Below are 12,884 nucleotides of genomic sequence, written 5' to 3'. Positions count from 1 at the left end.
AACTGATCGACTGGTATTTACAAAAACAAAATTCTCACAAAACGTATTTTCACGTATCACAGATTCAAATTAACAATAAATATTTTACATATTTTCTGAAACAGTGAGGTTTTTTTTTTAAAAACAAAAATATAGATGTACTAAACACCTGTATGCAGGCTTGTCTTAATCTTTACAGCGAATTTATTTTAAAAATAATATTCTTTTATTTACACATTCATCTAGAAAATACACACATTTGAATATTTGTACAGATCTCATTATTTAATGATGTTTAATTAAAAAAAAAAAAAAAAAAACAGTTTTTCGACAGCTCTACTATTTATGCCTGCCTTGTACTATTGACATGGTTAGCATGGCAGCTTGTCTGTTCACGTTAGCTAGTTAGCTAAATGCCATCGGATAGTTCACATAGTCATCCAGAATAAATAGTTTACATTAGAATTTCGTGCAATGTTAGGCAGCTATGGGATTCAACCAGTTACGCTGGTGTTTAACAACTCTAAAAACTGCTTTCTCCACCTGTCACCTAACTTAGTCTCTCAACTCTGTCTCCGAGAGGTGTGTATGAAGAATAATATTGTTCTAATGTCTATTTGCTTTCTCTGTAAGCATGTGCTTGAACCCTGTGTCTGTTACATACAGGGTCAGGTGTTGGAGTTGTCCTGGGCTGATGGTGATAAACCTCTGTTCTTAAGCTGGATCAGAGGTGGAAACACATCATCATCATCATCATCAGGGCAGGAGGACAGGGTTGAGCTCAGCAGACAGTTGGGAGAGAAGCTCGGGTTATGTGAAGGAACACAGGTAACTTAGTTTAATACTATGATCACGCTGCCTTTCAGCGAATTGGTTTAGGGTAAGAGCAAAGTCCAGTTTGCCTTTTTCCCCCCCAGGGCTTCCTGAGGCCATGTGTTCAGGTGCAGTCAGTACAGCAGGTGTTTGTTGAGCCTGTCTCTTCAGATGACTGGGAAATCCTGGTGAGTGCATTTGATCCTGAGTTGCACTTAACTAAATATATTATACACCGATCAGGCATAACAATATGACCACCTGCTTAATATTGTGTTGGTCCCATGTTTGCTGTCAAAACAGCCCTGACCCATCATACATTGTGTATTCTGTCACCTTTCTATCAGAACCAGCATTAACTTCTTTAGCAATTTGAGCAACAGTAGCTCGTCTGTTGGATCGGATCACACGGGCCAGCCTTCGCTCCAATGAGCCTTGGTCACCCATGACCCTGTCGCCCGGTTCACCACTGTTCCTTCCTTGGACCACTTTTGATAGATACTGACCACTGAAGACCGGGAACACCCCACAAGAGCTGCAGTTTTGGAGATGCTCTGATCCAGTCGTCCAGCCGTTACAATTTGGCCCTTCGTCAAACTCGCTCAAATCCTTACTCTTGGCCATTTTTCCTGCTTCTAACACATCAACTTTGAGGACAAAATGTTCACTCGCTGCCTAATATATCCCACCCACTAACAGGTGCCATGATGAAGTGAATAACACTGCTTATCTCCTCACCTCTAAGTGCTCATAATGTTATGCCTGATCAAAGCATAACACCTATTATTATATTTCATATATTCATTCGTATGAAGTGAACACTTTATACAGGGTCATGGAAGATCTAGAGCCTATCCCGGGAATACTGTAAGCAAAGAAAGAATACATCGTGGACAGGATGCCCGCCCACTGCAGTACATCTATGCACGTACATTCACACGCTCATTTTTGAATAGGGGCATTTGCATGTATCTGCTATGTTTTTGTATTAAAATGCAAACCTATAATCCAGAGAAAACTTATAGAGACAGGTTCAAAACAGAAACCCTGGAGCATTGAGGAGACATCAATACTCACTGGGAACTGTAGTTCACCTTGCCATCCTTTGAAGTGCTTTCTGCAGGATACACAGATATCCACTAAAGAGTCGCAAGTTAACGGTTTTGACTTATTTGGATTTTTCTAGGAGCTTCACTGCCTGGCTCTTGAGCAGCAACTTTTAGACCAAATCCGAGTGGTCTTCAGGGATGCAGTATTCCCTGTGTGGGTGGACCAATACACTGTCATCTACATCAGGATAGGTTAGTAATCTCAATGCTTTGTTGCTATTCTGTAATGCTCGTGCTCTCTGTGAACCATTTCCTCTCTTGTCTTTTATAGTCTCCTTCTCTCCTTCTGTCTCATTTGGCCGATTGGAGCAGTTTACCGAGTTGGTAGTCTCCCCCAAACTTCGGCCTGGAGGCACGCAACTTCCTCATGTTCCCCGAAATACAGAACCAAAGAACCAACTTCTGCAAAGGCAGCAGAACACTGAACTCACATCCTCATCCATTACCTCCTCCCCTGGCACAGACTCTCTCCCTCAGTCTGTTACAAATCAGCCACATTCCTGTCAGAGTCATCAGGGTGGAATGGCTGATCTGAGGAGTCTGTTGAAGTACTTGTTTATGGGAAAATATGAGCCGGCCAAGGAGATTCCTGAAGTTCCTATAATTCCTGCTGTCTTCCAAGATTGTGTTCTTCGGGTGTGTGGATCCCTACCAGCGGCGATCAGTCATCTCAGTTCAAGTCATGGAGGTGTTCATGTATTCCCCTGGCACCAGTCAGACTGTTGGAGTATTGGACAGCCTGTATTAACCTATGGTAGACTTTCAAAGATTCACTCTCCTAAAGAAGTGAGGGAGCAGGCCAAACAAGCGATGGAGAAGAAAAAGAGTAGAGGCTCTCAGACAGATACCGATATGCAGGAACAAGCAGAGGAGTCTGTGGTGGTCAGGATGATTTGCCACGATGTAGACAATCTGCAGCTGGACCGAAGATCCTGTAAACTGGGGGAAATTTATAGTGGGAAGATTTGGGTGAGTATTATTCAGTCCCACATTTTGACTTTTACTATATAGATCTCTGGATTTCCATGCAAAAAGCAGATCTCACAGGCTGCATACACTAATCATTATCTCATGAGTCTTAGCAGTTAATAGTTACTAATAAAATATAATATTGTATAATACAGTAAATATAAATGTTAGGATACTTCATGGTACTGAGTCTAAATAAAATGAATGTAGCTCAGATTCAGTGCAGACTGTTATTACAAAATAATACAATTTGTATTTAAATAATTGTAAAAGAACTCATTTTCACTGTTCTTCCATGTGTCGTGGCTTGCAGGCTGGTGCTACTGAAAAGAAAAAGAGTAAAAGATGCTTAGGTGTATGCTTATGATGAACAAAGGATGATCAACAGTTATCCTGTTCTTTCTCCAGATCCCAAGCAGTTTACGAGACAGGTTGAGCATCGTCACGCGCTCTGCTGTGAAAGTCCATCCTTTGAGATGTACCCCTAAAGTAGCACTAGCTGTTTCACTCCAGCCTGTACATCCACTGGTGAGTGTGTGTCTCTCCTCTACTATATACACCTCAATGTTTTATCATTTAATGAACTTTATCTAAGTCACATAGTGGAACATGGTGCTTTTGTTATGAGGAGAATGTCTGTTTCTGCAGGCTGAGTGTGAGAATGAGGAAGATGTTCAGTCTGCTTTCCTTAGCTGGCTTCATGCCCTGAGCCATCAGCCTTTAGCATGTCTTACAGCACGGACTGACCTCATCGTCCTGCAGTGCACTGAAGGTATAAACAAGCCACTTATGGTTTGAACTGTTATATGATACTTTTTCTTTGACACTCATTTGTTTCCTGCTGTTTTCTCAGGAAAGTCCGAGTTCATTTTGACTGTACTGAAACCTGAAGCTGAGCCAAAGCAAGTGGATGAGATTTTTCTCTTATCCACTGGAGCCCTATACAAAGCAGACATACAGGTAGTTTGCTGCAGGATTTGATGGATATAATTGGATGAAGCACAGTTATTCAAATATTAGGCCTTTTTTTTTAAGTGTATGATAATATTTTGGCTATTTACTGGAGCCATAAAGCTTTTTTTATTTATATATTTATTTATAATAAATATGATAAAGTTGACTGCAATGGACTGGTGAATGATGGACTGGTGCGATCGCCCAATCAATAGGCTCCAGCAGACCCCCGTGACCCTAATTAGGAATAAAGCGGGTATAGACAATGGATGGATGATAAAGTTGATAATGGTGTGTTTTGATTTCCAATATCGAACCCCCCCCCCCCAAAAGGACTCCCTGACTTCACAGACTGCACTTTTAAAATAAAAAAGTGAAAAGTGAAAAGTGAAAAGATCTGTGATTTGTGATTCTCAATATAAACAAAGCCTTATTAATATATTTTTACATTACTAACAAAATACATTCACCACCACAGTAAGCAGTTAAATAGACAGTTAAATAATATTGAGAGAGAACATGAACATTTGTGAATCAAAAAACTTCTGCTAATCTCACCAATATCACAGTCTATGTTTAATTACGTCAATTAAAATGTGATTGATTGATGATAATGATTAATTGTGCAGCTATAATGCACTAAAATGAGGCATTTCATGTTTTTTTATTTAGATTGTCAAGGAGACTGATGTGTCGAACCGTGCTACAGCATACACTGCAGACATGTCACCTTGTGCTGGCTTTCCTTCCCTCAGCACTCTTGGGTAATTCCAGTAAATAACACTAGCAAAACCAATCTTATTAAACCTTAGTGTGTCATTAGTGATCATTGTAAATTTGGTGGTCTCTGAGTACTTACTTGATCTTTGCTTGTTCAGTGGTGTGCAGGACATCAGTATATGTGCTTTTGGGCACGTCTCTCACAGTCTGATGGGAAATCCACTCTCGCGTGAGCTGGTATCCACTGGCTGTGGCCTCCGGAGTGGAGCTCTGATTATCACGGGAGCCAAGGTGACCGTTTCACAAATATAAATTGAGATGGTGCGGTTTAGAGCAAGTTTTAGCAGCAAGCCATAGGTAATAGTGCATTAACTTTTAATATTTCTCTCTGTGCATCTGTAAAGGGCAGTGGTAAGACTTCTCTAGCCAAGGCTCTCTGCATGAAAGCTATGGAAGAGCTGGATGCCCATATTGAGGTGCTGGACTCCAAGAAGCTTAAAGGTAGGCAAAGGTGTTAGTGCACCTGTGGGAGAAAATCACTAGTAATACATCATATTTATAAGGAGTAAAAAATGTTTTCTGTGTTTCCTTTAACAACACACCCCCCGAAGAGTTGTATTCCTCCTATACCACAGCAGTTTGCCAAAGTTTTTAATATCTTAACATATGGCATTATCCACTATAGTCACACTTAATGTTGTGAAACGTTTGAGAAACGCCTTGCTTAGTTCACTCACCAGCTGTTTATAAGGCAAAAATGCCTGACATCTGTACTCTGGTTTTGTGAAATGTCTGCCATAATAGTCCTTGTGTACTGTCTTACTACAGAAACAATAATATATTAGAATGAATTGGAAATACTGTTATAATAGAAAATTAACTTTGATACCATCAGACAATCAACCCTGCTGTTATAGTGTTAATATTGCATGATGATGTTCTGCATCTCTCAGGTAAACGAGCAGACACTGTGAGACAGAGACTGGAAGAGGTTTTTGAGCAAGCAGTGTGGAGACAGCCGTCAGTGATCCTGTTAGATGACCTAGATCAGATGACTGGCGCAGCCACCACACCTGAGCAGGAGCAGGGCGCAGAGGCAGTGCTGCATCACCAAATCGCACAGAGTATACTTACACCTGCGGCCTAATGCTACACAGTATTTGGGACTTTGTTTGAAGGAGTGATCTGATGGAGTGTGTGCCTTTGTGTGTGTGGCTCAGGTCTGAAGGATTTGGTGGATGAAGTGGTGGGACGCTCCAGTTTGGTGACTCTGCTGGTCACAGCGCAGAATGAACACACTCTTCACCCAGTGCTGACTGAAGTACAGGGATCACACTTCTTTCAGAGCTTTTGTAAGATCGAGACACCCAGCCAGGTTAGCTAAAATAAAAGCTTGCCTACTGTAGGCTTCTCATCACACTGGTTTATTATTGCAAACATTTACTGTTGTTGAGAGTGCATGTATTTCATTTTAGAGAATATTTTCTTTGTTGGTAGTTAAAATAGCAATAAACATAGAGCAAAAGTCATACAATTAATCAAGAATTATTTCTCTGACAATGTTAGTGCTAACTGTGATCAGTGGAGTGCAGTGATGACAGTGAGGCTTGCCTTTAAATGCCGCAAAAGGCGATTAGGAATGATTTTAAAACCTAATTTCTACCATCTGTGGGTGATGACCACGTCAGTACTGGGAAAAGAACACAAAACATTTTGTTAATCATATCACTTCTAATGAAAGGGCAGTCATTAGAGTCATCAACATTTATGCCATTTTATATAGTGATTTCATTAACTGGAAATCAGAAATAAAGGTCAAAATCTGTCATCCTTTTAGAGATGAGAAGAATTTGTTATGATCTGCCAAACTAAACAGAGAAGTAACTTGTTTATGGTCTAATTGTTGATAGACATCTCAAAGCCTTGCAGAATTTGTAAATGGCTTTGTTATACTGTTATGCAGTGATTTTGTTTTCAAATGGTTTAGCTACGTCATATATGAATTATGTGCTCTCTGCACATGCAATAAATTAGGATTTTGTCTTTATAGATGCAGAGAGTGGACATCGTGAGGTCACTGATGTCCTGTAAAAACGTCATATCTGACGACTCAGGAATTCTTAATCTGGATGACATTGCCATGAAAACTGAGGGCTATCTTCCACGTGATCTGGACCTTCTACTGGACAGAGCCATCCATGCAAGTGCTGTACACAATAGAGGAAACGGCAACACCCAAGGCAAGCACTTGAAACAAGTTTCACTTTACTGAGAATGTAAGTTACATGTTTATCTGAAGGTCTGTGATGTCCCACAGGGGTGTGTTTGAGCGGTGCGGACTTGCATCACGCTCTGCAGGATTTCACACCTCCGTCTCTGTGGGGGGCGCAGCTGCAGGTGCCCAGCGTTGCAGGGATGGAGCAGGTGGGAGGGCTTCATCAGGCACGCCAACTTCTTATGGACACCATCCTACTGCCTGCCAAGGTAAAATCGAGCTGGAGGTGAAGCAGTGAGTCATTTCCTGTAGCATTTTAAGAGTTAGTTTGTGTAGGTGGCTGGACATTTTGCCATTAATCTGAAGATAGATCACTTCACTGAGTTTCTATTATTGGCCCTCCTAGCTGTCAGTGCTAATGTGGTGTGTTGCAGTACCCGCTGCTCTTCTCCAGTCTGCCAATTCGCCATCGCTCTGGTGTGCTGCTTTATGGAGCGCCTGGCACAGGGAAAACCTTACTGGCTGGAGCTGTTGCCAAGGAGAGTGGCATGAACTTCATCAGCATTAAGGTTAGAATGTATGCTTTTTATTTACACTAATATCTTCTACTAAGGTGATTGAAGGCTCTTACTTATTACAGGATTTTGAAGAATGCCAGAAATGAATGACTGTTTTAGTTTTAGCAATTTTGTATAAAGGTAAAAATAAAGAGAACAAGTGATGTAGGAGTTAATTTCTTGGTGAGGAGGTCTCTGTTCCTTTGCTTTAATTGTTCCCACTATTGTATGGCTGAGTGTATAGTAGTTTTCAAGTCTGTGCATCCTGAAGAAATACTGTGTAAAAGAGTTAAACAAAACCTGAACATAAAACCGATGAACTTTAATTTCATTGTGTGTGAACGTTTATGTTGGATTGTGTATATGTGTTATGCATTACCATCTTAGTCAAACAGATAGATTAATCTGTTCTGTCTTCCTCCAGGGACCAGAGCTGCTCAGCAAGTACATTGGTGCTAGTGAGCAGGCTGTGAGGGACGTGTTTCAGAGGTTTGTATTATAATCCTCCAGTTCTCTGATTATAACACATTTAATTTATTATTTTCACATGTGCTAACAGTTTATACACTGTCCAGGCATAACATTATGACCACCCACCTAATATTGTGTTGGTCCCACTTTTGCTGCCAAAACAAGCCTGATCTGTTGAGGCATGGACTCCACTAGATCCTTGAAGGTGTTCTGTGGTATCTGGCACCAAGATGATCCTTTAGCTCATGTAAGTTGCTAGGTGGGACCACTTAAAGGATACTTACAGGACTTAAAGGATACTTTTGATAGATACTGACCACTGCAGACCAGGAACACCCCACAAGAGCTGCAGTTTTGGAGATGCTCTGATCCAGTCGTCTAGCCATCACAATTTGGCCCTTGTCAAACTCGCTCATATCCTTACGTTTGCCCTTTTTTCCTGCTTCATAGTGTTATGCCTGATCGTTGTAGTTTCAATTAATATTGCAGAACATCTGAGAGACAGGTACATTCATGTTTTCACACCAGTTACAGCTGTGATGCATGTTAATCAATTCCATCAGCAATCTCTGTGTCTGTCTATCTCTTTCACTCAAGCTCATTGCACTCTTTCTTACTCTCGCTCTCTCTTTCTCTCTCACACAGAATACATTAACTGTTCTGCCCTTGACGCATTCCAATGCTATCATACTGTAACTATATAGTGCTTACAACCCAGTCTCCTTACTCAAAAGTTCAATGATTATAAGTTTTACTTTGTTAAACAGCAATATTTGTTTTAAACATGTTATTATATTAGTCAAGGAATCCCTGCCATACAAGTCTCTGTGTATGAGCTGTTACTATAGAAACAATAAGAATGAGTGCATTGATATTATCACTGACGTTACAGCCAGTACTAATATGTGATAATAATACCACATGTGCAGTGACAATAAAGTTGAATCTAATCTAATCTAATCTAATATCTAAACCGTGCTGTCACATGAAAATGAAGCACACCTACTGACCGATCAGATTTGAGCATTCAGTCATGCTGTGGTATAAATTCTCTTGTTTTTGGTTTATCGTAGAGCACAAGCAGCTAAGCCCTGTATCCTGTTTTTTGATGAGTTTGACTCCCTTGCACCACGCAGAGGACACGACAGCACAGGGGTCACTGACCGAGTGGTCAACCAACTGCTCACACAGCTGGATGGAGTAGAGGGGCTGCAGGGTGAGTAGCAGAGCAACATATATTGATTTTTTTTTTTTTTCTGGGATTTTAAGTGTTACCCTGAATTCACATCAGGCGAGTATGATGTTTTGCAGCTTTTGACTCATCTCTCATGTGCATTTTAAAAAAGATGGTTCAGAAACACATCCAGTATGACCTGGCCTTGTTAGATACGTGAACGTACATTTACATTCTTTCAGCACATTATTCTAATTCTTATAAGAGTTCTAGCTTTTCCTACAGCTTTTTATCCAGAAGTATTTAAAATCTAAATTTTATATTGTGGCTGCAGAAAAAAAGCTGTTTCTAATTGGCTGACAGAGTCTGATTAGTTATGCAATTAAACTATTAATTTGAATTATTTATAGATTAGTCTTAAATGTTGTATGAAAGGGAGGGAGGGAAGGTATAACAGCAGTGATTTTAATATCATTCAGTTATGAACATAAGATTTCCTGATCCTGTTTATCCTATTGAAATGTTTATTAATGCTAAAAAGTTTAAGCAAGATGGACTGAAAGATGCACATCATGATGTTCAGCATTGTCACCGCATTGTTTATTTTTTCATGCATGATAATGCTTATATTATCAGCCGACAGTCTACATGCATTTATAATTTTTCTTAACCTCAGGAGTGTACGTGTTGGCAGCCACCAGTCGTCCTGACCTGATCGACCCCGCGCTGCTGAGGCCTGGCCGACTGGACAAGACCCTGTACTGCCCTCCTCCAGACCGGGTCAGTCTTACATCACTTGGTGGCAGTGGATTTCTTTGGTATGATAAACCAGGATGCATGGATGAGTTGCTGGGATTCTCATTTTCCTACACTCTTCAGCCGCAAGTGGCATTCAACTGTTTTTGGATATAGTTGTGTTTCACATAAGACACAAGCTTTCTAGTAACATTTAGAATTAAGTGTGCTCAAAATTGTACAGATTCCTTTTTTAAACCCCATTATTCTGGAAGCATTTAATTTGAAGGCATAAGCATGAGTAACATGTCGCTTGGCATTTGCACTCTTCACTCTATTCGTAATGCTGCCAGTGTTTAAGTGGTCAGACGTATGACTGAGTGTTATTGCATTTAGGAAGCCAGGCTGGAGATCCTAAAGGCGCTGACTCACACTGTGCCGCTGGCTGCAGATGTGGACTTGGAGCAGATCGCTGTAGCCACTGAGCTGTACACAGGAGCTGACCTGAAAGGCCTGTTATACAATGCTCAGCTGGAGGCCATTCACAGCAGTCTGGGACCGAGCGTGCTGGCTGTGAGTCACACACATACACTCTCAGAACTTCATGGTGGCTCCATTATAGCGTAGGCATGTCTATACTTAGCTTTTTAAAGTTTTGAAGACTGACAGGAAAAACTGAAATGTATTAGAGTGTAGAGTAAAATGATTGATTCTGAAAAATACATACTTTTTTTTTTTTTAAAGCACTTATGCAAAACATTGCATGAGCACAATGCATAATTAAGCTAGATTCAGAACTCACTTTTCCCTGTATGTTTCACACATGAATAGTGTAAGACTTTAGACAGTAAAAGTAGGAAATATCTCCTCCAGTTGAGAAAAATGTAAAAAAAAAAAAAAAAAAAAAGGTTGCTATTTCCTCTATTATGGTGCAGGATTTGGGCTCAGGATCAGACAGCGAAGTAAGCGTATCATCGCTCATCTTCCTGAACCATAGCAGTGGCTCTGATGACTCTGCAGGAGAGACTGAGGCTGGCATGGAGACTTCTGCAGTGGCACTGGAGCACAGCGAGATTCCCACTGAAGACTTAAACCACAACATATGGCGCCTTTACTTTGGCAGCTCATTTGAATTAGAGCTCGGTCACCATTCACCTTCTGAGCTGGTAAGAAACACGTCAGTCTATTTAAATTTAGTTTAGTCTAATTTAGTCTGCATTAGATTTAACTGAAATCTAACTGAGATCTAACCAGGAAATATAGACAGGAGCTTTAAAACACTGGTATTAGGAACAGCGAACATAGCAAGGTAGGACACTTATGACTTATAAGAATTGTTTTGCTATCATGCATGCTGAAGGACAGAAAATATTGTTTCCTTTATTACCCTATCCTCACCTTGAAGAATGGGCTTTCCATGTTGTCCTCTTTTATGTGTTCTCTAACTACTATTATGCTGAAGGATTGTGTCTGGATACGAGACCTCATTTTCTGCAGGAGTCACGATCATGCTGATGGATGACATAAGCAGAATTTGTCATTAGAGGATCTTCATCGTATATTCTGACATTGAGAACACAGTCAAATTTCCTCATGCAATCTGTTATAAAGTTCAGATTGGGATCATCTCATACACCAATAACAATTTTAAAAGACGACTGTGAAAACAACCTAAACCCGGCTTAAGGCAGGGCTATGTGAATTCTAATATGATCTGCATTAGGTTACTGCTTATACTTTAGTTTTTTTTGCTCTGTCTTCTCTGCTCCCAGAATTCCCAGTGCATGTCTGTCCCCAATTCCACCACACACGAGCTGACCGGTGCATCGGTGAGAGACGTGACTTTCCTCCGGGGTCCAGTGCTCATGTCCTCTGTGCAGCAAGGCTTCCAGGAACTGAACCCTGAGCAATCTGAGCGCCTCAGATCCGATCTCAACACCATCAAAAGCAGCTATCACAGAAACCCAGTAAGTAAAAGACCTAATGATGACAAAATCCTGATTTGTTGCCTTATACTACTCTGATTGTTGTGTGTATCTAGGAAGACATCGTTTTGGGACAGACAGGCCCCATTAAACCTGTAGTCCTGATATGTCAGTCTCACCTCATGTCAGCACTGGCTAACACTAGAGCCTCTATCAGTAGACAGGACTGGAGGAGGTATAGTGATCTGTAAGTAACTTTGATTTATCAGTACTTGGTTGCTTTGTTTATATATATATATATATATATATATATCCAAAAATAATCTAAATTCGACACTTATTTTTCTTATGTATGTGTCATTGCAGCTATGAGTCATTTGGGGCTTTGAGAGAAGGCAAGTCTCAGAACACTTTGCTGTTTACACCAGGTCAACGAGTAACTCTGGCTTAATGAGGACTGTACACACACACACGCGCGCGCACACACACAGCATATTTACTACTGGTGAATGTTCTACTTGAAATAAGTCACCTAATCTACGTTTCATTTCTGTTTGAATCACGTGTAAATAGTTTTGCTAGGTTTCGTAGACCTAATTGTCCTTTATTTAAGATGACCATTGATTTTAATAATTGTAATATATTTCAGAAATACTTGATGGGTTCTGATTTCTATGATTTAATTACATATTCAAAGAACTGGTGTGTAAACAATTGATTCTCTAACTTAATTAAATTAATATTGATTTACTGTATTTTTTAATAATGATCTATTTTTACACACAGTAATCTGCCTAAGGAACCACATCAATCACATCTCGGCATGTTGTTTACAAAAGTGTCCTCTGTCTGCTTACTGAAGCAAAACCATTTGATTAATAAACCAGGCCTTGTTCACCTTCCCAAATGAATCTGCTAATATTTTTGCACTTTTTTTATATTTTTGAAGCCCAGTAGATGGCAACATCATGCAACAAACAGAGCAGTTTAAAGCAGGAGTGTCTGGTCTTATCTAAGTAGTTGGAAATAAAACACTACACTAGCCCTTTCAGCCACACCCAGGTACCCAGTACTGCAGAACTAAGGTCCAAGGTGTAGAGACAGCTTGGTATGTTTCTGTGTAAGTAAGCCTCTTATTGCTTAGGACTAGAGGTTAGACCTAAGCTTATAGGAGGAGCTGGATCAGGAGGAGGACTATGCGGCAACCCACCGGCCCTTTGTGGATAAGCTTGAACACTACTGCTTTAATGCATTTGCTGGGTT

General features: G+C 40.4%; 1 protein-coding gene across 1 annotated transcript; it reads left to right on the top strand.

Moving 5' to 3' along the window:
- The first annotated feature begins 333 nt into the window (after window positions 1-333).
- Window positions 334-12,544, top strand: pex1 (peroxisomal biogenesis factor 1). Its single transcript, XM_058377589.1, has 24 exons — window positions 334-561; window positions 646-807; window positions 897-980; window positions 1,979-2,093; window positions 2,173-2,870; window positions 3,279-3,398; window positions 3,519-3,642; window positions 3,724-3,830; window positions 4,497-4,588; window positions 4,703-4,835; window positions 4,949-5,045; window positions 5,498-5,668; window positions 5,765-5,919; window positions 6,595-6,784; window positions 6,862-7,028; window positions 7,194-7,328; window positions 7,741-7,805; window positions 8,861-9,003; window positions 9,638-9,741; window positions 10,093-10,269; window positions 10,632-10,862; window positions 11,469-11,663; window positions 11,738-11,868; window positions 11,988-12,544. The coding sequence occupies exons 1-24, from the start codon at window positions 454-456 to the stop codon at window positions 12,070-12,072; spliced, it is 3,789 nt and encodes a 1,262-aa protein (XP_058233572.1). The 5' UTR covers window positions 334-453; the 3' UTR covers window positions 12,073-12,544.
- Window positions 12,545-12,884: the final 340 nt, after the last annotated feature.

Source organism: Hemibagrus wyckioides, linkage group LG24 (assembly GCF_019097595.1).
Source record: "Hemibagrus wyckioides isolate EC202008001 linkage group LG24, SWU_Hwy_1.0, whole genome shotgun sequence".
In the NCBI taxonomy this organism is placed as follows: domain Eukaryota; kingdom Metazoa; phylum Chordata; class Actinopteri; order Siluriformes; family Bagridae; genus Hemibagrus; species Hemibagrus wyckioides.
Note: the sequence above shows the minus strand (reverse complement) of the source record. Positions and strands in the feature narration are given on the sequence as shown.